Below are 27,718 nucleotides of genomic sequence, written 5' to 3' on the forward strand. Positions count from 1 at the left end.
AAATTAAAACAAGATAAAAACGTAACTTTAAACTCTCACAAATGGATAGATTATAGATAATTCAAACTCAGAAGAAAATCAGTAGCAAAAATAAATATTGCAATGACTAATTATCATTAGTTGCCTCTCAGACTACTATACAGGTAGTTCATTACTTATGACCACAATTGAGCCCAAAATTTCTGTTACTATCGTGTTTCCAAGAAAATAAGACTCTGTCTTATATTTTTTTGAACCCTGAAATAAGCGCTTGGCCTTATTGCTATGCGCTCAAAAGCCAGATTGGATTTATTATCAGGGGATGTCTTATTTTGGGGGAAACAGGGTAAGTGAAACATTTGTTAAATGAGTTGGCTCCATTTTATGACCTTTCTTGCCAGAGTTGTTAAGTGAATCACGATAGTTTTTAAATTAGACAAACAGTTGTGAAGTGAATCTGGCTTCCCCATTGACTTTGCTTGTTAGAAACTCACAAAAGGGGATCACATGATCCCAGGACACTGCAACTGTCATAAATATGAGTCAACTGCCAAGTGTCTGAATTTTGATCATATGACCATAGGGATGCTACAATGGTCATAAGCAGTGGTGAAATCTAAAATTTGTTACTACCGGTTCTGTGGGCGTGGCTTGGTGTGTGGGCGTGGCCAATTTTTTTTTTTTTACTTTTAAAACCATTTTTTCTGCAACCTCTTCGGCGAAGAGGTTGTAAAAAAATGCTTTCAAAAGGCTCTGACGATCCCAGCTGAGATGCCTGATCGGCAGAGGCTTTTTTTCTTTTAAATGCCTCTGACGATCAGGCAACTCAGCTTGGATCATCAGAGGCATTTAAAAGAAAAAAGGGTTTTTTTTCTTTTAAAAGCCTTTGATGATCCCAGCTGAGCCGCACGATCATCAGAGGCTTTTTTTTTTTTTTACTTTTAAAAGCATTTTTTCGGCCAAAGAGGTTGTAGAAAAAAGGCTTTTAAAAGTAAAAAAAAAGCCTCTGATGATTTTGCGGCTCAGCTGGGCATGGGGGGAGGGGCAGGGACTTTTGCTACTGGTGCTCCAAACCACCCACCTCCATCGCTATCGGATCGGGCGATCCGGTCCGAACCAGGAGCATTTCACCCCTGGTCATAAGTGTGAAAACTGGTTATAAGTCACTTTTTTCAGTGCTGTTGTAACTTTAAACAGTCAGTACATGAACTGTTGTAAGTTAAGGACTACCTGTGTAAACATCAGAGAATAAAAAAAAGATTCTTGAATAGATTGATTAAAAGCATAAGAGGCAGAGACACAATGCAAATTCAAAAACTAACCGGCTCCTTTGGCATGGACAACTCTCTCAGGAATCCTTTCCCGGTCAAAGTGTGCCATCTCATCACTGAAAACCACATCCTGAACCAGGAGTGGGCCTCTTGGACCAACGGTCAGGACATTCAGCTTGTCTCCTATTGGGATTCCTGCTCCTGTAGTTAAGGAATCGGCTTCCTAGGTTCAAAACAAAAACAGTTATAACAATAAAAGTATCCACAATTTTTTAATTGTAACTTGAAAGCAACCCGAGATTAATTTGACAGAAAAAACTGAGGAAATTTTGTTCTGAAATTGTTTTCTGTAATTTCAGAAAAATTGGAGATATTATTATTTCATAATATGAATTAAGAGATTAGCTATGCAGCCAATAAAATATAATTTTAATTTTAAAGATGGCTAGTGGTAAAACACAGAAGTGTCCAGCGCAGGAAAGCATGAGCCAGGATAGAGTTTGAAAGCACTGAGAGTTTATTCCATGCAATCTATACACAACAATCTGATCTACTAATGGTCAAGGCAAATTGGTGCTAGATAAGAGTCAACAGACTTCGGGGCTGGAGTGGGGAGATGGACATAGGTCTCTTTTGGGGGCATATGGACTCCAGACTGATACGTTTGACCCCACCCTTATCAATTGATAAATGAAGCTGAATTTCTAACATATTCTGTATTAAGAGACATCTATCATCTACCAGATGTTACTCAAAGGCAAAATTCATAGTTACAACAATTGTTAAAAACACTTTTAGAATCAGCCGCAATTTCAGCTTGAGACACCTAAAGTATTAGAACAGCTTGTTAAATCCTAGACAATTCCTGGAACCTGGCATTCTAACAAACCTGCCATTAACAGGCACATAGATTAAACAACATCTATATACCAAGATGAGCAGAGATTAATGGTCTTGGACCGAGGGCGGCCACTATTCCTCAGACGGCTGGATGTGAGTCCCTCCTTGTGAAGTGGGGTCATAGGGTGCAGTTGGGCTTGCTGGTCACGTACCTGGCTCCCTGCCACGTGGCAGCAGCCCTGCCTGAGCTACTTGATGTTATAGCCGCGGTGGCTGTTGACACTCCCAGGCTTATGGTCATGGGGGATTTTAACCTGTCATCAGTTGGCGAGACGTCTGAGGTGGCTCGGGAGTTCATGGCTTCCATGACGGCTATGGACCTGACCCAGTTAATTTATGGCTATACTCACATGGGGGGACACACACTGGACCTTGTTTTTGTCTCTGGACAGTGGTTGAGTGATCTCGAGATAGGGGATATAGTGATTGAACCCTTGTCATGGTCAGATCACTCCCTCCTTCGCCTGGACCTTCGAACTGCCACACCCCGCCGCAGGGAGGCGGAACCGACCAGGTGGTTCCGCCCCAGGCGCCTGATGGATCCTGAGAGATTCCAGATGGAGCTTGGGCCATTTCCTGAGGTTCTGGCACAGGACTCGGCTGAGGATTTAGTGGCCGCCTGGGATAGGGCAGCGGCTGAGGCTTTAGACCGAGTCGTGCCTTTGCGGCCTCTGACCCGGCGCCGGTCTCACTTGGCTCCTTGGTATACTGAGGAGCTGAGGGAGATGAAGCGCCGGAAAAGACGCCTAGAGAGCAGTTGGAGGGCTAGTCGTTCTGAATCCGACCGAACACTGGTAAGATCTCATATTAAGAATTACCTAGTGGCGATAAGAGTAGAGAAGAGTAACTACTTTTCTACTCTTATTGCGTCATCAGATAATTGCCCAGCCGCCCTGTTTAGGGTGACCCGCTCTCTGCTCCATCAAGAGACGCGGGAAGACCCCTTGGAGGATAGAGCTGAGGATTTTGTACAATATCTGTATGACAAAATTGCTCAGATTCGGGAACAGCTGGACTCTGACTGGATTGATCCAGAGGAGATGACAAGGGCAGGTCCTGAGAATATTATTTGGGAAGAGTTTGATCCTGTGACTCCCGAAAGCGTGGACAGGATACTGAAGAGACTAAATGCGACCACATGTTTATTGGACCCGTGTCCCTCCTGGTTGGTACTGGCCTCCCGGGAGGTGACGCAAGGCTGGCTCCAGATTATAAATGCTTCTTTGAGTGAGGGTGTCTTTCCCACCGTCTTGAAAGAACGGTGGTGAGGCCCCTCCTCAAGAAGCCCTCCCTGGACCCAGCTGTGTTAGCAAATTATCGTCCTGTCTCCAACCTTCGCTTTGTTGCGAAGGTTGTTGAGAGTGTGGTTGCACGACAACTGCCTCAGTACCTGGATGAATCGAATTATCTAGATCCATTCCAGTTGGGCTTCAGGCCCGGGTACAGCACAGAGACAGCATTGGTCGCATTGGTTGATGATCTCTGGAGGGCTCGGGACAGGGGTTGCTCCTCTGTCCTGGTCCTATTAGACCTCTCAGCAGCTTTTGATACCATCGATCATGATATCATGCTGCACCGGTTGGAAGGGTTGGGGGTGGGGGGCACTGTTCTACAGTAGTTCTCCTCCTTTCTCTCTGACCGGTCGCAGTCTGTGTTGACAGGGGGGCAGAGGTCGACCCCGAGGCCCCTTATATGTGGGGTGCCACAAGGATCGGTCCTCTCGCCCCTTCTATTCAACATTTATGTGACGCCACTGGGTGAGATCATCCGTGGTTTTGGGGTGAAGTACCATCAGTACGCTGATGACACCCAGCTGTACATCTCCACCCCAGACCACCCCAATGATGCCCTCGAGGTGATGTCCCGGTGCCTGGAGGCCGTACGGATCTGGATGGGGAGGAACAACTCAGACTCAACCCATCCAAGACCGAGTGGCTGTGGTTTCCGTCGTCCCGATATAGTCAGTTGGCGCCATCTCTGACTATTGGGGGCGAGTCGTTGGCCCCCACAGATAGGGTTCGCAACTTGGGCATCCTCCTGGACTCGCTGCTGTCTTTAGAAGAGCATATGACGGCCGTGGCCAGGAGGACTTTTTATCAGGCTCGCCTGATTCGCCAATTGCGTCCCTTTCTGGATCGGGACTCGTTACGCATGGTCACTCACGCCCTTGTCACCTCACGCCTGGATTACTGTAATGCTCTCTACATGGGGCTCCCCTTGAGAAGCACCCGGAGCCTCCAGCTGGTCCAGAATGCGGCCGCGCGGGTGGTGATGGGAGCAATGTGGCGCTCTCATGTAACCCCCCTCCTGCGCGAGCTGCACTGGCTCCCGGTGGTCTTCCGGGTGCGCTTCAAGGTTTTGGTTACTATCTTTAGAGCGCTCCATGGCTCAGGACCAGGGTACTTATGAGACCGCCTCCTGCCACCAATAGCCTCTCACCGACCAGTTCGCTCCCATAGAGAGGGACTCCTCAGGGTGCCGTCGGCCAAACAATGTCGACTGATGGCCCCCAGGGGGAGAGCCTTTTCTGTGGGGGCACCTACCATCTGGAACGGGCTTCCCCCGGAGTTACGAAACATCCAAGACTTACGCATTTTCCGCCGTGCCCTGAAAACATTTCTATTCCAACAAGCTGGTCTGGCCTCACTCTCCCTTTTTAAATTGGCTTTTAAATCGGGTTTTAGACCTCTTTTAGATAAATCTGGATGTTTTAATCTTTGAGCCAAATTACTTAATCTGTTTTTTAATAGTTTTTAACTTCTATATGTATTTGTATTTATTATGGCTGTTCACCGCCCTGAGTCCTTCGGGAGTAGGGCGGTATACAAATATGAATAAATAAATAAATAAATAAATAAATAAATAAATAAATAAATAAATAAATAAATAAAACCAAGTTTAACATAGACCAGTGATAGACCACCAAGTGCCGAAAAGGTAGTACATGTGAGAGTGGCACCAAGTGTAGAAAAGGGAGCACTTCAGAAGGGAGAATTTCCATTGGTCCTCCTTCTTTCTGGACACTCCCAATTCTGAAGTTCGAAGAAGCCCCATTCCCAGCTCACAGACCAGTTTTTCCAGTTTCCAGCATTGCTGCTTGCACAAAGGCCAACTGATCGTCGTGTGCGCATATGCACCAGAATTTAGGAAGAGGAACGGACGATGCCATGCATGCGAGGCAACATGGCTCTGTGTGCCACTTCGGGCACATGTGCCATAGATTCACCATCATGGACATAGACTAACAATCAAGAAACAAACAATACCCCAATAAAGGAACTATCAAACAAGCTAACAGTAAACAGTAAACAGTCCAATTTAACCACAACAGTAAACAGTAAACAGCCCAATTTAACCACCAAGACCACTCCCAACAATACTGGCAGGGCAAGTAAAATGAGAGCAAATCCCATTCTGCACCAACATTGATGATGCCACCTAGTTTTGGTAATGCAAGAAAACAACCAAGTTTAGAAAGTAACAAGGACTCCTAATTTTAACCCTGAGCTACCAATTTTCTCCTCTAATGTAAATGGAATTTCTTGTTACGTTCAAAAGACTGGTGTTGCAGCATTGAAAAAATAAATGTATGGTTCTTTACAGGGATGGGTTCTACTTACTTCACTACTGGTTTGTAACGGGGCTGCGCGTGTGCACTTCTGCGCATGCGCAGATGCTTCCTGATGACGTTGGGGTCGGTGGGTGGAGCCTCCCGCCAGTTTTACTACCAATTCTATAGAACTGGTCTGAACCGGGGGCAACCCACCACTGGTTCTTTTACACGTAATAAATTGAAGACCTGATTGCACTTGCCACTTATGAGCCTATTTCATATATATGTAGACTCTGTATGGACAAACAAATGAGTCCTATAATGAGATATGGAACTCATTTATTTAAAATATGTTAAAAATGATAATTATATAAATGTATTATAAAAATATATCTACTTGACTAATGTTGGATTGCCAACATGATCGCCCACGTCCGATGACGGACATGGCAGAAGAAGAAGAAGAAGACTTGACTAATTGCATTAGCAGCAACATACTTTATTGCGGTCATAGACCAAAAAAAACAAAACATCCAAGACACATAGCTGGCACACGACCAGACTAAAGTGCAAAATAGCGACAAGATCAGTGGTGAAAACCACTCCGTCAAACTCACAGTTCATGTATTTTAAATTTTTTTGCTCCAATCTATATGGACTATAGTCGATTAAAATTGTACATAGGTAGGAAATACTATATTGCAATTTACATAAAATCCACACATCGGCACTTTATACAACCACCAGCTAATTCAACCGCGACGATCAATAAAGCTGACCTCAGTCAATGGGTCCAGCCCATCCCTTCCCCCAGCTCTTACATCCCAAGACTGCAGCAAACAATTTTGCTACCTTTAGTGTAATCTTAGAATCAGTATCTTGGAGTAAGAAGCGAAGACTAAGATTTTCAGATAAACCAGAAAATCTTTGGCAGATGGGAGAGATAAGTTCTTATCTTATCTCCCGATAATGGGGGCATGTAAATACGATGTGAGCCAACGATTCCGGAGATCGACCGTCACATGAACAGTGAGTAGATTTGACACCCCCTGAGCACCTGCTATCTAGGACATTCAAGGGGATCACATTAAAACGTGCCTTTAGAAAGACCAATCTGTATTTAACAAAGGATAGTGTAGAGAGGTATTGGGGGGGTGCATTCGGGGAGTAATACCAAGAGAAAATGGAGAACATACTCCCGCACCAAGTGCCAGATTCTGTTGTCTTTCAATATCATCCAATCGCTGGAATATCAGTGATCTGGCTGCATCTGGGCCAAGCATAAAGGCTTCAATAGGGGGAATACCTATCTTCATAAATTTGGTGTGAATATTGCGGGCCCAAGAACTGTGGAAGTCGTCCCGCCATAAGCACTGGCCTAAATAATAGTCTGGAAGTCTGGTGGAGGGGTTCACAGGGGACCATCTAGGGAGTTTTTCGGAAGATTTGGCATAGGAAGAGTTCCCATGTGGGGGCAGATATAGAGTAAATAAACCTACTAGTTGGCCTTCTATTCAAGAAACTTCAAAAATCACGAGGATTACAGGATTGCACAGCATCTAATAAGGTGTTCCATCTTAGTCGTTGCCAATTTTGTTTGGCTCTTAAAAGAGCAGACTTATATGTCTTCTTAACCATAAAGTAAGCAGGAGGGGCTCTCGACGAATCAGAATTTTTACAAAGGATATATAAGGATCTCATTCGGTTCCTGGCTTGTTTGCACTGTATATTAAACCAGCGGGCCCCCTTCAAGTCAGCTCAAAGCAGATCAGGTTGCTAAATTATTTGCCGGAGGAGTAAGGCAGTGAAAAACAGTCAGCAAGGCCCGGCAGTTAGGCCTAACAAATAATGTTATCTGAGGATAGTTAAACAAAGTTGCTAGCGAAAGCAAAAAAGGGAAGATAGCTAGCCGGTTATAAGAATAGGAGGCTGAGGACATTAAATAATAAACATCAAACATTTAGAACTCCTTGTAGATGTATTGAGGAAGTGAAAAACAGAATTAAACTAGGATAAAAGTTAAAAACAAGCAGGAGATAAACATATATCCTACCAGTCCTCCCTCTCACCAAAGCTAATCCATCCAAGAATTGAGCAATGGCTGTGTGGGAAGGGAGGAAGAACAAGCCCTGTGCAACAGCTTCTACTAATTGCATTAGATAATTCATAGATATATTAATATAGAGCTGTAATTATTTACATATAAAATGATATATATATATCCTTAATGTTGTTACTGTGTTTTCCTTTTTTTGACAATGTATGCATTTTTATATTTGTGGGTTTTTTTTAATCTGTTATTTTAAATCAGTAAAAGAATCTTTAAAAAGAAAAGGCTATTCTTTAAATTAAGCTATGCTGACATCAAAAGTTTTTTTCCCCTCCATAGAGAGAAGTTCCTCTCAATTTTAAAGTCAGCAAATGAAATAACCGGAATTATAAGGATGACAACTTCTTCAAAAGCATTTCATAATAAAGGTTTTCAGCCCAGGGGTATTAGATTTCTATGTCACAAGATCTAGGATATGTTTCTCATAATAGAACCTCATAATTTTCTGCTTACATAGGTGCTGTTCAGGCTCAGGAATATACCATATTTTTCAGTGTATAAGACTCACCTTTCTCCTTCCAAAAAAGAGGGTACAATCTGGGTGTGTCTTATACTCCGAATGTAGCCCCACCCGGCTTCTCAAACGGAGGTTTCAGAGGCTGAAAAAAGCATCAGAAACGAAGCTTCAGAAAAGAAGCCCCAAAACAGAGCTTCAGAGGCTTTTTTTCTGAAGCTCTGTTTCAGAGGCTTTCAGAAGCAGGAAAAAAAGTTTTTTTTTTCTGAAACAGAGTTTCAGTAGTTTCAGAGGCAGAAAACAAAGTAAAAAAAAAAAAAGCAAGGTACAGAGCTCATAACCAAGGAACCTGTTGCCAAAATTCACCTCTGGGAACAGCTGATTGGGAGTATTCTGGGAGGCCGATCCACCTGCCAATCAGCTTTTTTCTTATTTCCCTCCCCAAAAACTAAGGTGCGTCTTATACTCAGGTGCGTCTTATACTCTGAAAAATACGGTACATGTTTCAGGTAAGATGTTTAAAGGACATGAGAGAGGGTTGCATCTTGTTGCCACCTCTGCAATGTTTCTTGAATGCAAACAACTACTTTCCTGCTTTGGATGAAAACTATTGTACATGGCTATCACTCATCAAAGAATCATTCGTCACAGAACAAATGCTATTCTCCAAAGTGGTCTGATTTAGCTAAAGCACACTTGATAGAGCAGCACATGACTTGAAACTTGCATGCAGAAAAATTAAGTAGGATGGAAGCTGAATTTTCTTAATATTTTCATCACATACTTTGAAAATAAATCTTCGCTATTTTTAAGAGTTTTGTGAAACATTCAAAAAAACTGAAAGTTGTTTATAGGACAAAATGCTCCCCCAGTGCCCCAGAAAGTGGATTAACATACATGTAATGATATAATTAAGGTACAAGTAGTCCAACACTTCAAACCATTCCTTTAGCAACCGTTTGAAGCAGTGGTGGGTTTCAAATTTTTTACTACCCGTTCTGCAAGTATGGCTTGGTGGGCGTGGCATGGCTTAGTGGACATGGCAGGGGAAGGATACTGTAAAATCTCCATTCCCTCTCCAATCCAGGGGAAGATTACTGCAAAATTCCCATTTCCTCCCAATCAGCTGGGACTCGGGAGGCAGTGAATAGATGGGGGCGGGGCCAATCAGAGGTGGTATTTACCAGTTCTCCGAACTACTGAAAATTTCTGCTACTGGTTCTCCAGAACTGGTCAGAAGCTGCTGAAACCCACCTCTGGTTTGAAGTTATAACGGCATTGAAAAAAGTGACTTATGACCATTTTTCACACTTACAGCCATTTTAGCATCTCCCATGGTCACTCAATCAAAATTCAAACTGGTAACTGGCTCGTATTTATTTAATGATATTTGCGGTGCCCCAGAGTTATGAGAACACCTTTTGCGATCTTCAGATAAGCAAAATCAATGGAGAAGCAAGATTCACTTGACAACTGAGGCAAGAAAGGTCATAAAATGGGGCAAAGCTCACTTAACAACTGTTCATTTAGGAATGAAAATTTTGGGCTCAATTGTAAAAATAAGTTGAGGACTCCCTATATATCAAACAATATGTACACAGAGAATCTCTGTGGATTGAATGTATTAATGTATATATTCAGTTGTACATTTCAGGCTGTTTCATCTCCAACTCTCATTAAGAAAAAAATATTCCCACATATCCAAATGCTCGACAAATCTTTGGATTCTGCTACAGATGTAAACAAGTCATTAAATTATCTTCCTAGGTGATTTCATATGTTATATTTTTGAACGTGCCCCCAGCTCTTCACTCAAAAGCCAATACTTCAATCTAGGCTTCACTCTTGCCTTAAAAAATAACATTGTGGAATTTCAAATGCGAATTCTGCATTTGGTTTCATATCGTTGATCATTCATGCATCCTTGGTGATTCATGGTTGACTAGGGTGGCATTTAGCAAGTGCTAATTTACAGTATCTAGGCCCGTGATGGCGAACCTATAGCACGTGTGCCACAGGTGGCACGCGGAGCCATATTAGTGGGCACACCAGCTCAGCTTTGGGGCGCATGCACGCACTGGCATTTTGATTTTTGAGCCTTCTGGGCCCACCAGAAGTAGGAAACAGGCTGTTTCCTGTCTCTGGAGGGGCTGGGGAGGGGTGGGGAAGGCCCGTTTTTCTCTCTTACCTGGCTCCAGATCCTCTCTATTTATCTGGGAAAGGCGAAAACAGCCTTTCCCACTCCCTTGGAGGCCCTACGGAGGCTGAAAGGGCCCATTTCCCGACTCCCGGTGGGACAGGAAGTGACTTTTTTGCTGTCCCCAGCCTTCAGAGACTCCTAGAGAGGCTCCTAGAGACTCCTAGAGATGTTCTGGAGGCTGGGGACAGCAAAAAATGTCACTTCCTGTCCCACCGGGAGTTGGAAAATGGGCCCTTTTAGCCTCCGTAGGGCCTCCAAGGAAGTGGGAAATGCTGTTTTCGCCCTTCCCAGATAGAGAGGATCTGAAACCAGGTAAGAAAGAAAAACGGGCCTACCAGGCCATCATGCGCCAGGAGCAGGGGGGGTTGCGCGCACATGCACGTGGGCACGTGTGCGGGTGACCCTCCCCCGGACCCCCCTCTCCTGGCATGCGATGGCAAAAAGGTTAGCCATCACTGATCTAGGTATTCAAACCATTGGATCAAACAGGATAACCCAATGCATCCCACTCAAAAGGAAAGATAAGAAACAGGATCATGCCAATCCTGTAGGAATTACTAACAAATTAAGATCTAGTTTTTCATCTCAAGGTATTATTCAAAAGTTTATTCAGTTCAGAAACAACACGGATAAAGCATCCCAGGTAACTTTAAGTAAGAAACTAAAGTAGTATTTTTTTAATGGAGGCCAAAGACAGATATCACTTTAAGCAATGCTTTATTTTTGTTTACTGACAACAACTTGAGGATTTTTTGACATTAATAAAATAACTGTGCGCAACAAGATTCTGGGATGATATATCCCAGTTTTGTTATTCTGCAGTGGTGTGCAAATTAAAGTGTGTCAAGTCAAATGTACAAGAGAATCACTATCTATGAATACATTTGTCTAGTTGCTTCAGGGACGTTTCATCAAGAGACCTCATAAAACAGAAAATATTCCCACACTTCCAAAACTCTTGATAAATCTGTTTTTTTACTGCTGTGCTACATGGATAAGAAAGCCATTAAATCATCTTCCAGGTGGCCCCAGGGTACCATAAAATATCAGAAATCCTTAAGATCTGTTATTAAATTGAATTCTTAAATATGAAAATTAGGGGAAATAACCATAGCACATAAATGAAGGTAATAATCAAATTAACTACCTTCAAATTTCATTAAGTTTAAAAATGCTAAATGTAACAATAATGTAATGTAACAATAGTAATTTTATTTATTATGTGTTTATAAGAAAAGACAGCACTCTTCTACAATAAAACAACAAATCTAACAAAATCAGTTTTGTCCAGACCTTCATTTGTCTAGTTGCATGCTTCAGGGAAGTTTCATCAAGAGACCTCATAAAACAGAAAATATTCCCACACTTTCAAAACTCTTGATAAATCTGTTTTTTTAGTGCTGTGCTACATGGATAGGAAAGCCATTAAATCATCTTCCAGGTGGCCCCACGGTACCACACAATATCAGAAATCCTTAAGATCTGTTTTTAAATTGTAATTCTTAAATATGAAAATTAGGGGAAATAACCATAGCATATAAATGAAGAGTAATCAAATTAACTATCTTCAAATTTCATTAAGTTTTTAAAATATTAAATGTAACAATAATGTAATGTAACAATATTAATTTTTATTTATTATGTGCTTATAAGTAAAGACAGCACTCTTCTACAATAAAACAACAAATCTAACAAAATCTGTTTTGTCCAGACCCTAGTTACTAAATTTGTATTAATGCGTTTATCCAATTCTGGGTTTTAGAGCAGTTTCATTTCCAGACTGTACAAAACAGGAATATTCTAACATTGCAAAATGCTTGATAAATGTTTTATCTTTCATTTCTTTCTTAGAAGTATCTGCAGTTAAATCATCATCCTAGAATGCACACAATGGTTCATACTAGTAACCCCAAAAACAAAAAAGGTAGTAAAATAATAGACATTATTCTTCACCATGGCTATTTCTTATACTAATGAAGTACTGAAATCTTGACATTGGGTAAGTTGTTTAGTTGCTTTTGTTCATTTATATAAAATTATAACTAAGTATTTAGAGAGGAGCCCAAGGATAAAAGATGTATATTAATTTATTAAGCCAAGATTTGATTTGGGAACATGGCCAACATATTTAATTCAATGGCTTGCAAAATACCTTTGGAGTGGTATAAGATAAATCATAATGCTAGTTTTAATTATATCAACTCACATGACAGCATTATGAATACACCCATTTAAGTTACAAGTATTTTTTAAATGTTTCTAAAAGGTCTATGCTTCAGGCAACCAGTCACAGCTTGAATATCAACTTCTTATTTTACCATGTTTGTGATTTTTTTATCTATATAATTTACAAGCTCTTCCTCATGCAATTCAATCTCATAATTAAATTAAATAGGGTTGAATAGTGATAGGAAAACTTAATGTGCATTTATAATGCAGAGAAATAGCCCAATGAGAATGGATTTAATTTACATGCAATCACTTTGTTATTCCAGTTGCAATTAAGATATTCAGTACAATTTTAAATTTAAATTTTCTTTTTTATTTAAAAATATATTCTTTAATTATAATAACAAAAAACATACTGCTTTAAAGCTAAATGTAATAATCGTATCAGACTTCGAAGCCCACCAAAACTTCATTAGTATGCACTCTGGGTGCTAATTTTTTATAATAAAATCAAAAGGATTACCGTGTTTCCCTGAAAACAAGACCCTGTTTTATATTTTTTTGAACCCTGAAATAAGTGCTTGGCCTTATTGCCATGGCTCAAAATCCCGACTGGGCTTATTATCAGGGATGTCTTATTTTGGGGGAAACAGGGTAATTACAAAACTCATCTCTCATTGCTCATTCCATACTCATGCCAAGATACTAAACAGGGTGCAATCCTGTAAACTTCATTCTATTAATCGAGTTTAATATTTGATTAATATTAATCAAGTTTCATATTAACTCAAGTTTGGTATTTCTAAAAGCTTTTTACACTTATTTTTCATTAAACCATGACATCAATGTTACTTGGAAAAATCAGGATGCTATTGTGAGCAGGATCAGTAACATCCATATTGTTAGCCCTTGCTTAACAATGGTAACTGGGACTGAAATTTCTGATGCTAAGCAAGGTAGTCATTAAGCATAGAATCATGCTCTTGTTATGCAAGGAACACAGCTTGTTAAGCGATGATATCCTCACAACTTCCTACTGCCTCCAACAAGCAAAGTCAATGGTGAAGGTGGCAGGAAGTTCCAAATATCAGGTGGCCTGCAAGTAAATGGACAAGTAAATGGCTGGAATTAGAGCTGGGTTGTTTGCTGCCAGCTGGGGGAAAATGTGCATTTCTCCCACATGGCATGAGCATGGCAGGGCTGGGAGTGGCTTCTGCTGGGTGTGGGATGGAACGAAGGCGGTTGGAGTGGCTGGGCTGGGAGCAACTGCTGTCAGGTGCAGAACAGTGTGACAGATACTACAATATCGCTGCAAAAGCATGGCCAGGCCAGGTGCTGCGTAGTACACAAGCAATTTACTGAAGCAACTTGCAATTTTCTCTGCCATTGAGTTTGAGTTTGCTTGTGGGAAGTTGGCAGGGAAGATTACAAATGGCAACCATATGACTGCAGGACACTATAAATATCAAAAGTGTGGGCTGGTTGCCACTGGCCCAGATAATGTACATGTGCATGCTGGCTGGAACTTTGAGAACGTCATAAATACCACTTGTTCAGTGCCATCGTTTGAATGGTTGCTGAATGAGTGGTTAACTAAGAACTATCTGTATATTTGAAGTCAAACTGGCGACACCGTATCTCATTATCTGCTCTAATAGGCAAAGGATGAATTCCAAGTATGAATTTGGGGCAATACATAATCAATTGCAACATCAGAAAGAGATAGGCGAGGCTTTCTTCATTTATATCACCCTCCTACTCTAACTGCTGCGACCATTTTCCCTGGTATTTCAAAAGGAGTTTGAAGTTTCTGTGGCAGATTTTCTGATAAGAGATGAGAGATGGAATTAATCCCTTGAAGTTGCCTAACTACCTTTTCTACCATTTATCACAGAATATAGATAATGTGATGACCTGGGGCATGGCACGAAGGCAACACAGCCAGAGAACTGGTATGAGTCCCTTTATTGGCACCAACTTTGGCCCCAACAGCTCATTTACTCTCCGGCCTGGATAAAAACTGTCCCACAAACCTGCAGCAGCTTCTGGCTGCAGATACTCCAGTCCAAACGCTGTAAGCAGAATGACTGCAATCAATAACTCCAACAGGCCAAGAAAATGCCACCAACAGCCTCCCACCGGCCAGTTCGCTCCCACAGAGAGGGCCTCCTCAGGGTGCCATCGGCTAGACAATGCCGGCTGGCGACCCCCAGGAGGAGAGCCTTCTCAGTGGTGGCACCTACCCTTTGGAACAATCTACCCCCAGAGATACGAGTGATCTCCGACCTCCAGACCTTTCGTCGGGCCCTAAAAACCCATCTTTTTCAGTTAGCCGGTCTCTCTTGATTTTATGATTTTATGGTTGGTTTTAAATTTTGATATGGATTTTAAATTGATAAATTTTAAACTATGGGCCAAATTTAATTATTTTAAATCTATTTTTAATCGTATTTATGTATAAATGTTTTTATTTTGGCTGTTCACCGCCCTGAGTCCGAAAGGAGAAGGGCGGTATAGAAATTCGAATAATAAATAAATAAATAAATAAATAAATTTGAATAATAAAATGAGTCCCAGAAGCAAAGAATAATTCCAGCAAGACAAGATAAGCACACAGCAGCACGACACTAATTTAAACAGTCAGAGGAACGCCAGGAAGGCAGGCCACAACTCTCAACACTAGATGAATTCAGTGTTTGTTCCCAACAAACGCCCCTCCCAACTGCCTCTCCTTTAAATTCCATCTCCAGGTGTACCTTGTGAAGAGAATCAGGGCCGTCTCCTTCCTCGTAAGCCACACAAGCCACATTGCTCTCTTCTGTGTTCTTCCCTGTATGCCCTAGGATGAGAAAGGGGTGGGCCTTGGTCTTCATCTGAAACCCCTCTCCCTTGTTCTACCTCTCCCCTGCTCTGCCCAGCCTGACTTTGCCCTTCTCCAGTTTCCTCCACAGCCAATGGAGCCACTCTCCCACTCTCTCTCAGCTGTTCATCTTCCGTCTCAGAGTCAGACTCCAACAGAGGCATGACAGATAACTGGGTGCAAGCAGGGCAAGAGTGCTAATCATATTAATGCATCTCAGCACAATGTATAATCTTCATAATGAACTCACACTTAGTAAGTTCTATGTTCTAAAACAATTACTGTTCTTTTACTGGAAGAAACACTTCCATCCAGTAAAAAACAAATTGAATCTTAATTGAATTGAACCCTTTAATAATACTGTATGACTAGAATAATTGACTGTATCTAATTATTTTCATCTATTTAAAAGGATAACTTTGGTGAATTGAACAATCCTCCCAATCTCTTACTTGTTGAATATATTCCAGATCTCTTTTGCAGGTTGCAAGCTAGGGAGGGAGTAAAGGAGAGAACAGCAAAAGAAACTTATCATACAAACTGGCGATCAATCATGTACTGCTATACACAGCCATCTTTTGTACAATTAGCTAGAATTATAAAAACACTAAAAATGTTTAAACTGAAGAATCACCTGCTTGTATCCTGGTTGAGTCTGCTAAATTGTATATCAAAATCTTAAAAGTTCCTTTAAAAGATGTTGAAGGGAATATAAATTTCAACTTTACTACACTGTAAACAAATGCATTCGATTGATAAAGAGAGAGATCAACTTTATTGCTTTTCATTCTATTTCGGAACCTTCAATCAAAATAGCCTAAAATAATTAATGATGCTTATTAATTAATTGAGATTCCTTATTTAATAATTGAGATTCCTGGATAATAAAAAAGGGGAAAAAACGGAACAAAATTGACTATCATAGTGCTGACTTTTTACTTAGATGTATTTATGCTTGCAGAGTTTTGTTTCTTCCATTCAATCATGTCATATCATGACAAGGATTTTTCAGAAGTAGTTTGCCATTGCCTGCTTCCTATAGCCGAAAGTGACCTAAATCCAAGGTCACCCAGCTGGCTCTGTGCCTAAGACAAGACTAGAACTCACACTCTCCCATTTTCTAGTCTGATGCCTTAACCACTACATCAAACTGGCTCTCTTGCAGTTCATTATGTTGTATTAAAGTAATTACCAGTTAAGCAAAGACAGAAAACAGACTGTTTGCTTCATCTTAATTTGATTCTCAAAAGCATCCTGAAAATGACCATAAGTGGACTAAGACTGCTTACTTCTATCCCAGCTTCTTCATTTATTCTAATGGCTAAAACTGAAAATTATATTTCAAGCCAGAATAAAGCACATGGATTTAGGCAGATTTCAATTTATACTTGACCACTGGTATCTGTTGGATTGATACTAATTCTTCTTTAAGATTTCTTTCAATCCAACAGATATCAGTGGTCAAGTATAAATTTATTTCTCTTGAAGATAGGGTTCAAAAAACTTGGTATGGATGGATTATACCAGGACCTGCATTTTCTCCTTGTAAAATGGTACCGTGAATATCACATACCATATTTAACAGAATATGGCAGATGTTGAGAAAGTATTTTCCTTCTTGATAGAAGGAATAAGTCATTATAAAAAGTGCAGTTAAGGTTTGTCCCAAAATACAGTAAGCTACATTAGACTAATTTGTAAGAAAAGGAAAACGTGTCACTTTGTCCAGAGGTCCCTCAATAATCCACAACAGTTTGCTCTATTGCAAGGGTCTCCAAACTTGGCAACTTTAAGACTTGTGGACATCAAATTCCAGAATTCCACAGCCAGTTAAGTCAACAAGTCTTAAAGTTTCCAAATTTAGAGACCCCTGGTCTAATGGTTAAAGCATCATGCTAGAAACCAGGAGACCAGCCAGGAATTCTAGTCTCTCCTTAAGCGTGAAAACCAGCCAGATGACTTTTCATCAGTTGATCTCACCTCACAGGGTCGTTGTGGGGAAAATAGGAGGAGGAAGGAGTATTAAGTATTAAGTATTATTATTTACTTTATTCATTAAACATGAAACTCAGTCAACTGAACATTCAAAAATGCACCACAAGTACCATTGATTGGTGCTAATGGTTGATACGGGTTGCTGCCAGCATCCTATTATTATTTTTTATTATATTTTATTATATTTATTTTTTTATATTTATATTTATTATTTTATTATATTTATATTATTATCATCATCATCATCATTATTATCATCATCATTATTTAAATTTACCACCTATCTCACTGCGGGGCTAATCTAGGCGGTTTACAATAAAAGGAAGAAAATGAAAGGACTCTAAACAGTAAAATAAAACAATAAAATAACGGGGGGGGGGAAACACTAAGGAGAATACATCTATATGATAACCCAAAAGATGGACAGATGGGGTACAGAGTACAAGGGTGGGGGAGAGTGGAAACTGCCATGAATCCAGCATCCACCTTTACAGTGAAGCTCTCCCATTTCGTCCTCAGACCAACTGGAAGCCAGGTTGTATGCTTGTCCCTTTGAACTCTTTATAAACTAATAAAAGCAGGATTTATAAACTAATAAAAGCAGGATTAAAACAAGGAAAAAAGAAAAGAAATTACTCTTTAGTCAACCTTTATCTATTTGATATTTTCAGTTGTATTATACTTTACAAGCAAAGAACACACTGCTTAATTATTGAAAATATATATATAGAGAGAGAGAGAGAGAGAGAGAGAGTATCCAAAGTAGATCAAATCTTATTTCTGAAACTATTCCTTAGCCAGTCCACTCTCTTCCCGGAGACTGAACCTATTGTAGTTCCCTCTTCCCAATTATTAACCACACATTTCCAACTCCGTTTTGCTGCTATCTGTTGCCCCATCACAAAATGCAGCACCCGCTTCTATTCTGCTCCAGTAACAATATACTGTACTATATCACGCTGTTCCAGCTTGTTGTCCTCGGGCCCCCTCCCTGGAGGAGCTGCCTGACAGACTTTCCCGGGCACGCAAACACGCGCCAGAAACAGAGACTCTGCCGGGACTGGTGGTGTGGGCGGGAGGGACCCCGTCTGTACCTGCGAGCCCCGCTGCTCTTGCCAGCGCTTCAGCTGCTCCTTGGCGTAATCTCGATCGCAGGCCATTTTGGGAGAAATGAGACCCCGACTCTAAAGAGAGACGGGACGCTGTCGGCTGGGGAGCGCTAATGTCAAAGATCTTAATTGCGAAAAGGGGAACGAGTCCCCAAAGCTGCACCGCTCGCAACCACCACCGTTAACACCCGGCTCCAACAGGTTAATATAAACCAGCTGCTGAAAATTCAACGCCCCGCGGCCCCGCCTCTTCTTTTCTTCATTGGTTTGGTGCTCCATCACCAAGTTTCTTCTCTGATGCTTATTGGTTCAAGAGTCGAATAACTGATATTTTGGATGCTTGCAATGGAACATTTGGAGGCAGGGTAGCTGGCCAGCTTGCGGACCTGAGAAAAAACGGAGAAGGGGCTGCAAAGCGACCGGTCTGATAGGGCCACCTTATTATTTACATTTGGCAGGTAAATGTGGGCAGCAGCATCCCTGAACTTGATGCTTGCCTGTTGTCTGAAATTAAAGCTCCCAATACAGGTAGTCCTCAACTTACAACCACAATTGAGCCCAAAATTTCTGGTGCTAAGTGAGTTTTGTCCCATTTTATAATCTTTCCTGCCACAGTTGTTAAGTGAATCACTGTGTTGGTAAGTTAGTAACATTTATTTATTTATTTATTTATTTATTTATTTATTTATTTATTTATTTATATAAATAAATAAACAAACAAACAAATAGATAAATAAATAAATAGTTAGTAACATGGTTGTTAAATGAAACTAGTTTCCCCTGACTTTGTCAAAAGGTCACAAAAGGTGATCACATGATCCCTGGACACTGCAAGTGTTATAAATATGAGTCAGTTGCTAAGCATCCGAATTTTGATCATATGATCATGGAGATGCTGAAATGGTCGTAAGTGTGAAAAACGCCTGTAAGTCTTTTTGTCAGTGCCGTTATAACTTTGAACAGTCACTAAATGTACTGTTGTAAGTCGAGGACTACCTATATTCCCAACCAACATAATATTTATTTCTCACCTTAATAGAATTCAGTCTTTACTGCCCAGACAATAGCCATAACTTACCTACTTATCTTCCTCCTTCCTTCCCTCCCTCCTGAGCCTGAACCCCACTGCGAAGAATGGTAAGAAGAAGTTATGATTTTCTGATCCAAATATGCTTGTAAGGGAGACATTTCTGTGCCTCATTCTGCTTCTGGGATCCTTCTCTTTCAGCAGTATATGGATGCCCTTATCCTTGCTGTGCTATCCACAGAAAGTAAGAAATGGGCACAATAGTGGACATATCTTTATCTCCCTGGGCTATTTGTCTCATTAACTAAGTATAAGGAATGGATAATAGAAAGTGACATAGAGGTAGTCATCAACTTAACAATAGTTTGTTTAGTGGCCATTTGAAGTTACAATGGCATTGAAAAAAGTGACTTATGACCGTTTTTCACACTTATGACCATTGCAGCATTCTCATAGTCACATGATCAAAATTCATCTGGTTTGCAACTGACTCATATTTATTACAGTTACAATGCCCTGGGGGCACGTGATCACCTTTTGCAACCTTCTGACAAGCAAAGTCAAAGGGGAAGCCAGATTCATTTAACTAACCATGTTAACTAACTTAACAACTGCAATGATTCATTTAACAACTGTGGCAAGAAAGCTTGTAAAATGGGGCAAAACCAGCGGTGAAATCCAGCTGGATCTCTCCGGCTCGTGCGAACCAGTAGCACCGGTGGCGGAAGGCTCTGCCCACCCACCGGGATGTCATTACGTCCCATTTTTGGCCCTCTGCGCATACGCAGAAGAGGCGTGCGTGCTCACACTCCCAAACCAGTAGCAAAGATAAGTGCATTTCACCGCTGGGCAAACTCACTTAACAACTGTCTCACTTAGCAACAGAAATATTAGTCGTAAGTCAAGGACTACCTGTACACCACTATTGTAAAACAAAACAAGGACTTCTATTCCTGCTCCCTACAGCACAAAAATTTCAGTGGTTCCTGAGTCCTCGTCAGGAGACAACAAGGCTCTAGAAAGTCATATTCCTGGCTTTGGGGAACACTATCAGACAAATGTAAGCCTGACTACTATCAAAGGATCAATACTGATAGTACCCATGCATGCTACTCAACTGATTGTATGCAGCCAGTTCTTCTGAGGAGACAACTAAAAGTGGATAACTGATACTGCTCTCGTTCAGGTATTACAGATCTTCCCTTAGACCAGGGGTGTCAAACTTGCGGCCCACAGGCCAGATACATCATGCGCTGGCCATGCCTACTCCTGGCTTAGTGAAGGAAAAAAGTCGCGATACGTTACATGACGATGTGACACTGCGAGTTTGATATCCCTGCCTTAGACTAAATGGAGAGCATGGCTCCATACCCATATAAGGCAGGCTAGAGTAATTATACTCTTGCTTTTACACTGCAATACCATCACAGCACAGGCCAAAGCTCGATAGCTCACTATTGATAGAAATAGTAGCATTGGGTTAGGACACTGACCTATCTGCCTGGGCGAAGAGTCATTTCTTTACATCACAAGATCTGCTCTACCTATGAGATAATGCCAACTACTGCCTTACTGTTTGCACTGTAAGTGCCAATTGCTAGATGGAGGAGTGATCAAGCAAGTGATTGTGAAACTGGATGAGAAATTATCACAGAACATTAAAAATAAAGATCACATCACCACAGCTGCAGCCTAACAGCAGCCAGTGGAACTGAACTGAACTGAAGCAGCCACAACTTTCCCAAATTTAATTCCCTCAGGAATCATGAGTCTCAGATTTTAGTTTTATTCTTTAAGTTAATCCATTTGAGGCACCTTGGTTCAAAAATTGTTGCCCTATGATGCACCATTTCACCCAGTTAAAGGTCCTGATGAAAGTTTTAGTAGTATGTAAATAGGAATCTTCCCCCCATGTATAGTAGATTCTATTATTACAATCAAATGATTGAATCTTACTCTTAATTATAGGCACCATTCATTGATATTATATATATATATATATATAAATTTTCTTACTTCTTCGTAGGGTTTATGTGTGTTTTTCTTCTAGCCAGGTTTTCCCTACGTAACCAAGGTTTTTCTGCAGCTCCAGCTCAGTAGAATCACATCCACTCGATTCTGGGCTTTTTTCTTTTCTAACAGCTAGCAAGCTCTTCCTGCTAGGAAGGTCTCCCACGTAGCAGGAAGAGCTTGCTAGCTGTTAGAAAAGAAAAAAGCCCAGAATCGAGTGGATGTGATTCTACTGAGCTGGAGCTGCAGAAAAACCTTGGTTACGTAGGGAAAACCTGGCTAGAAGAAACACACACACACACACACACACACACACACACACACACACACACACACATGTGTATATATATATATATATATATATATATATATATATATATATATATATATATATATATATATATATATATATATATATATATATATATATATATATATATATATATATATATACTGAGGTTTTCGCTGATGTTTATATGTAGGTCTTTGGTTATTTGGGTTTTCTCCCGCGTAAAATTGGAGGTGTCTTGGCAACGTTTCGACGAAGTCTCATTCGTCATCTTCAGGCTGGTGTTTTCGGCTTCGTGCTTCTAGAAGCAATGTGTGATCGCAGCTGTTTCTTCCTTTTAACTGCCAGTGGGGGTGTGAACTGATTGGGTGGGAGCTTGGCTGTGTTCTGATTGGGTGGAGGTGTGTGTCCCCAACCAATCAGAACACACCTCCACCCAATCAGAACACAGCCAAGCTCCCACCCAATCAGTTCACACAGTCTTTACAAAGACTATTACAATAGTCTTTGAGTTTTGATGATAAGCTAACCCAAACTACCTACAAGCTAATTAATACTTCCCAGGAAAATATGATTATTTTAATTTTGTTTCCATTTTGAATTATAGATTTTTCATTATATTACAAGGTAGTCCTTGAATGGGGACCGGGATTGTCACTGCTAAGCAATGTAGTCCTAAACTATTATGTCATCTGATCACATTGTTAATTCAGGCAATACTGGTTATCAGGATAACTCAAGAGGTGTGAATCATGAAGCAGTAGGTGTCCTAGATAAGGAGTGCCAGGGTGCCACATGGGTGTGGGAGGCCCAGCTCTGGCTGAACATAAATTGGGCAAGGGATACTGCAGTATGGTGTGACCACAAGGAGACCAAGGAAGAGGAGTGTGTGTGAGCAAAGAGAGGCCTAGGAAGGAAGGCACAGAGTGCAGTTTTGAGGTGAATGCGAGTACAGGAAGGCCTAGGAAGGTATGGTGCAACCATAAAGGGACATACTATCACATGTGGTGGTCATGCCAAAAGGCAAAAAAGTTTTGGAAAAAGATCCAAAAACAATTAGAAGAAATTATTACCCAGAGAGTGCCATTGAAACCAGAAACATACCTATTAGGAATATTAACAAATCACTATGAAAAAGAAATACAATATTTGATAATCCATATCCTGACAGCAGGAAGAATCACATTCGTGCAAATGTGGAAATTAGAAGATACGCCATTGGAGGGTAAAATAATACAAAAAGTAATGGAATGTGCAGAGATGGACAGGCTTACCAAAGAAATACAAGAAAAGGAAGACACAGAGTATTACCTAGTTTGGCAACAATGGTACGACTGGTTAGAGAAAAGGAAAACGATATAAAAAATAATTAGTAAGATAGAAAGGGAATACCAACTAAGGAAACAAAAATTAAGAAATAAACCTAAAATATCGTTATATAATGAAAGAGATAGATATATATAGAGAGAGAAATTTATTTATTTATTTATTTATTTATTTATTTATTATATTTCTATACCGCCTTTCTCCAGTAGGACTCAAGGCGGTGTAGTCAAGAAAAATATAGACACACAAACATCATAAAATTGCTAATTAAAATTATTACTTAGTTTGGTCAATTAAATAAAACCCAGAATATAGAATACCGAAGTAACTTTCTTTTTTCTCAGGGCTCAAGTTGCAAGACTTGATTTAAATGTATAGTTTGTTTATGTTGTGTATTGTATGTATGTTTTTGTTAGTCTATCATTAATTAAATAAATAAAAAAGAAGGTATGGTGCAACATGCATGAAAGGGGAAGACATATCAGGATACCAGTAATAATTTTAATTAGCAATTTTATGATGTTTGTGTGTCTATATTTTTCTTGACTGTACACCGCCTTGAGTCCTACGGGAGAAAGGCGGTATAGAAATATAATAAATAAATAAATAAATAAATTTCTCTCTATATATATATCTATCTCTTTCATTATATAACGATATTTTAGGTTTATTTCTTAATTTTTGTTTCCTTAGTTGGTATTCCCTTTCTATCTTACTAATTATTTTTTATATCGTTTTCCTTTTCTCTAACCAGTCGTACCATCGTTGCCAAACTAGGTAATACTCTGTGTCTTCCTTTTCTTGTATTTCTTTGGTAAGCCTGTCCATCTCTGCACATTCCATTACTTTTTGTATTATTTTACCCTCCAATGGCGTATCTTCTAATTTCCACATTTGCACGAATGTGATTCTTCCTGCTGTCAGGATATGGATTATCAAATATTGTATTTCTTTTTCATAGTGATTTGTTAATATTCCTAATAGGTATGTTTCTGGTTTCAATGGCACTCTCTGGGTAATAATTTCTTCTAATTGTTTTTGGATCTTTTTCCAAAACTTTTTTGCCTTTTGGCATGACCACCACATGTGATAGTATGTCCCTTTATGGTTGCACCATACCTTCCTAGGCCTTCCTGTACTCGCATTCACCTCAAAACTGCACTCTGTGCCTTCCTTCCTAGGCCTCTCTTTGCTCACACACACTCCTCTTCCTTGGTCTCCTTGTGGTCACACCATACTGCAGTATCCCTTGCCCAATTTATGTTCAGCCAGAGCTGGGCCTCCCACACCCATGTGGCACCCTGGCACTCCTTATCTAGGACACCTACTGCTTCATGATTCACACATCTTGAGTTATCCTGATAACCAGTATTGCCTGAATTAACAATGTGATCAGATGACATAATAGTTTAGGACTACATTGTTTAGCAGTGACAATCCCGGTCCCCATTCAAGGACTACCTTGTAATATAATGAAACCTCTATAATTCAAAATGGAAACAAAATTAAAATAATCATATTTTCCTGGGAAGTATTAATTAGCTTGTAGGTAGTTTGGGTTAGTTTATCATCAAAACTCAAAGACTATTGTAATATAATAAAACCTTTATAAATCAAAGCCAAAACAAAATTAAAATAATCTTGTTTTTCTGAGAAGTGTTACGTTGCTTGTATATAGCTTTGGGTTAGTTTATAAACATTAATATTATGAGGGTGTTAAAGGACATTTGCAACTCATATGACAGAATTCTTATGTATAGAATTCTTTTTTATTGATGGGGTGGCATTCTAATACTTCAAGCATACAGTTCTTTCTTATATTTGCATCTAAATTTTCATTTATTATTCTATTTTTTATTCATCCAATTTCATGCTGTAGATTTAAGATAGACAGGTTTATTTAACTTATATACAAGCAGGGAATGTCATCAACTGGGACTAGGAAGAATGGTTTTTCTGTCATAGGCCCTGCCCTGAGGAACATCACTCCCCACAAGGGGAAGTTACTCCAATGCTGTACACCTTCCAGAAGGCCCTTAAAATATGGCTTATCAACTAGTTTGGGGATCCCAATGTAGAATGGAACCTGTTAGATGTAAGTTTTACAGGTACAACTTCCAATCATAATTAAGCCCAGAGTTACAGTGGTAAGTCATTGCAGTCATTAAGCGGGTCACCATGTGACTGCTCCCAGTTTTATTACTTTTTTGAGGCAGTTGTTAAGTGAAAACTGTTGTCATTAAGCTGTTTTATCTAATGGGCTTTTTTGCCGCAAATTAGAAATAAATGTCACAAACTAGGAAAAAAACATCAACCATCATGGTCACATGACTATGGGATGCTGTAAATGGCCATAAAGGTGAGCTGGTTGCCAATAACCCAAAATGTGATAACATGACTGCAGTGTATATGTGTTCAGCCTTTGGAACTTAAAATCAAGTCATAAGTTCCTTTGTGGGTGATCCATTGTATCATTAAATAGTCACTAAGTGAGAACTATCTGTATAACATTCATGGAATGCAAGTCTTTTCATATTTTACTGCCATTATGTTTTTCATTTACTTTCATTTTAATTTAAATTGGTTGTTGTAACGATTTTTATATAGTCTTCATTATTGCTATATACACCAACCAGAGTCACTATATGGGATGGGTAGTTATATAAATGTAAATAAAATAAATAAATACACCCTCAGTTCATCAGTTGTCAATTTAGCAGACTTCAGGTGCAACAAACAAAACCTGTTTGTATAATCCTATATATTGCAATTAAAAACATGTGACTTAAAAGTAAGTTTATGTAATTGTATGATTATAATGTGAAGAACTTAAATAACTTAAGTAAACTATGTGAACCAATAACAAAATTATGTTCGCATATTCTAACATGGTATAATATAGAATTACAATATTATAAAATTATCTCATATTTCTTATATAAGTATTTTTAAATATTGGATTTGCATTACTCTCTCAGTCTGTGCTTGTGAGTGACTAATTTGTTACCAAATTCATGCCTTTAAGCAAAGGGAAAAAATTCAAGGTAATATCCAGCTGTATTTCCATATTTTTCTGTTCCATAATCAAATATTGTACATGAACCTATTAGAATAAGTAGTGAAACAGCAGCCAAAATCATTTATCAAAAGTATGAGGTTGCTTTTTGAGAGTAATGTTCTCACATATCCCTTTTTCTTGTTGTCCTGAATTCTTACCAGTTGTAAAGTAAATATTTCCTAATTAAGATCTTTTACTAATGTATATGAATACAGTACAAGTAATGGTAGGTTTCTACTGGTTCGCCCCAGTTCGGGCGAATCGGTAGTGGCGGGTGGCTCCGCCCACCCACCCGGACATCATCACAGATGCTCTGCGCATGCGCAGAAGGTTCTCCGCATGTGCAGAAGTGGCGCACACACACGCTCACATTTCCGAACTGGTAGCGAAGGTAAGTGAAACCCACTACAGAGTACATGCATTGCCTTTGATCAATATTTTACATACATTTGATGTTTTTATTTATTTATTTAATCATATTTATATGCTTACTGTCCTGAGGACACTGTCCTGGGGATTCTGGGCATCTTACAATAGAGTAAAAGCATAAATTTCAAAACGTTAAAAATGTTAAGATTAACAATGGTTAAATAAAAAGTTAAAATCAAGAGCAGATAGCATGGAGGTGGATTTTTGTTTATCATTCAATCAATCACCTCCAATATAGTGCACCCTATCTGGGCCCTAAGCCAACCGGCAGAGCCAGGTTTTAATGCTCCTCTAGAAGGCCAGAAGGGTGGAGGCAGATTTCATCTCTAGAGACCTTTCTATATAAAACATGTGCTCTGTTGAGCCATAGTTCTTGCATCTAGATATATAATTATCTCTTTATGAGATTATAATTAATAACAGACTGCATGCTATATCCACAATATGATATAACATAAGAATTCTATAGGCTTGGGGTGCCAATTCACAAACAGAAAGCAACTAAGCCTCACTCTATAATTTTATTGAATTATATTAGATAAAACAACCAGGCATTCATGTATTTCAGGGCAACATGCTTAATTCTTAAATAAAAATCCAAATGGTGGCAAATAAGAAGTGTGGAAAGAGAGTCTCTTTCTGCAATACGTAGTATTTCATGAAGCAATCTGTATGATTATTACCCTAAAATAAAGCTCAATCATTAATAAACTTCTGTCGCTTTTCTGCTTAGTTGCTTATTTTCCTGATGCTAGGATTGAGTCCTAAAATTCTTTGTTCCTCCCTATTTTGAGTTGGTCAGACTACATCCACAATATGCTAGGATAACACGAGAATGCTGTAGTTTGGGTGTGCCGATTCACAATCAGAAAGCAAACCTATAACTATGCCCCACTCGTGTCTTCTCAAACTGCCTGAAGCCAGGGTGAAGTAACAAAGTTTACTGCAAATCATTTTAGGTGACTCCTTGCCAACTACC

The 27,718-nt window shown here is 39.8% G+C and overlaps 1 protein-coding gene across 2 annotated transcripts in view; it reads right to left on the reverse strand.

Moving 5' to 3' along the window:
* The window catches only part of LOC117665458 (catalase-like), a 39,441-nt gene extending 20,596 nt beyond the window's left edge, over positions 1 to 18,845 (reverse strand). For both annotated transcript variants that reach the window (XM_034417349.3, XM_087877336.1), the window contains exons 1-2: positions 18,586 to 18,845; positions 1,302 to 1,473 (exon numbers count right to left, since the gene is read on the reverse strand). In XM_034417349.3, the coding sequence (XP_034273240.1) occupies positions 1,302 to 1,473; positions 18,586 to 18,651 (238 nt within the window). In that variant the 5' untranslated portion in view covers positions 18,652 to 18,845. The remainder of the gene's footprint in view (positions 1 to 1,301; positions 1,474 to 18,585) is intronic.
* Between the last annotated feature and the right edge of the window lie 8,873 nt (positions 18,846 to 27,718).

The sequence above is a fragment of the Pantherophis guttatus genome, chromosome 1 (assembly GCF_059756535.1).
Source record: "Pantherophis guttatus breed Tessera chromosome 1, ASM5975653v1, whole genome shotgun sequence".
NCBI classification, from domain to species: domain Eukaryota; kingdom Metazoa; phylum Chordata; class Lepidosauria; order Squamata; family Colubridae; genus Pantherophis; species Pantherophis guttatus.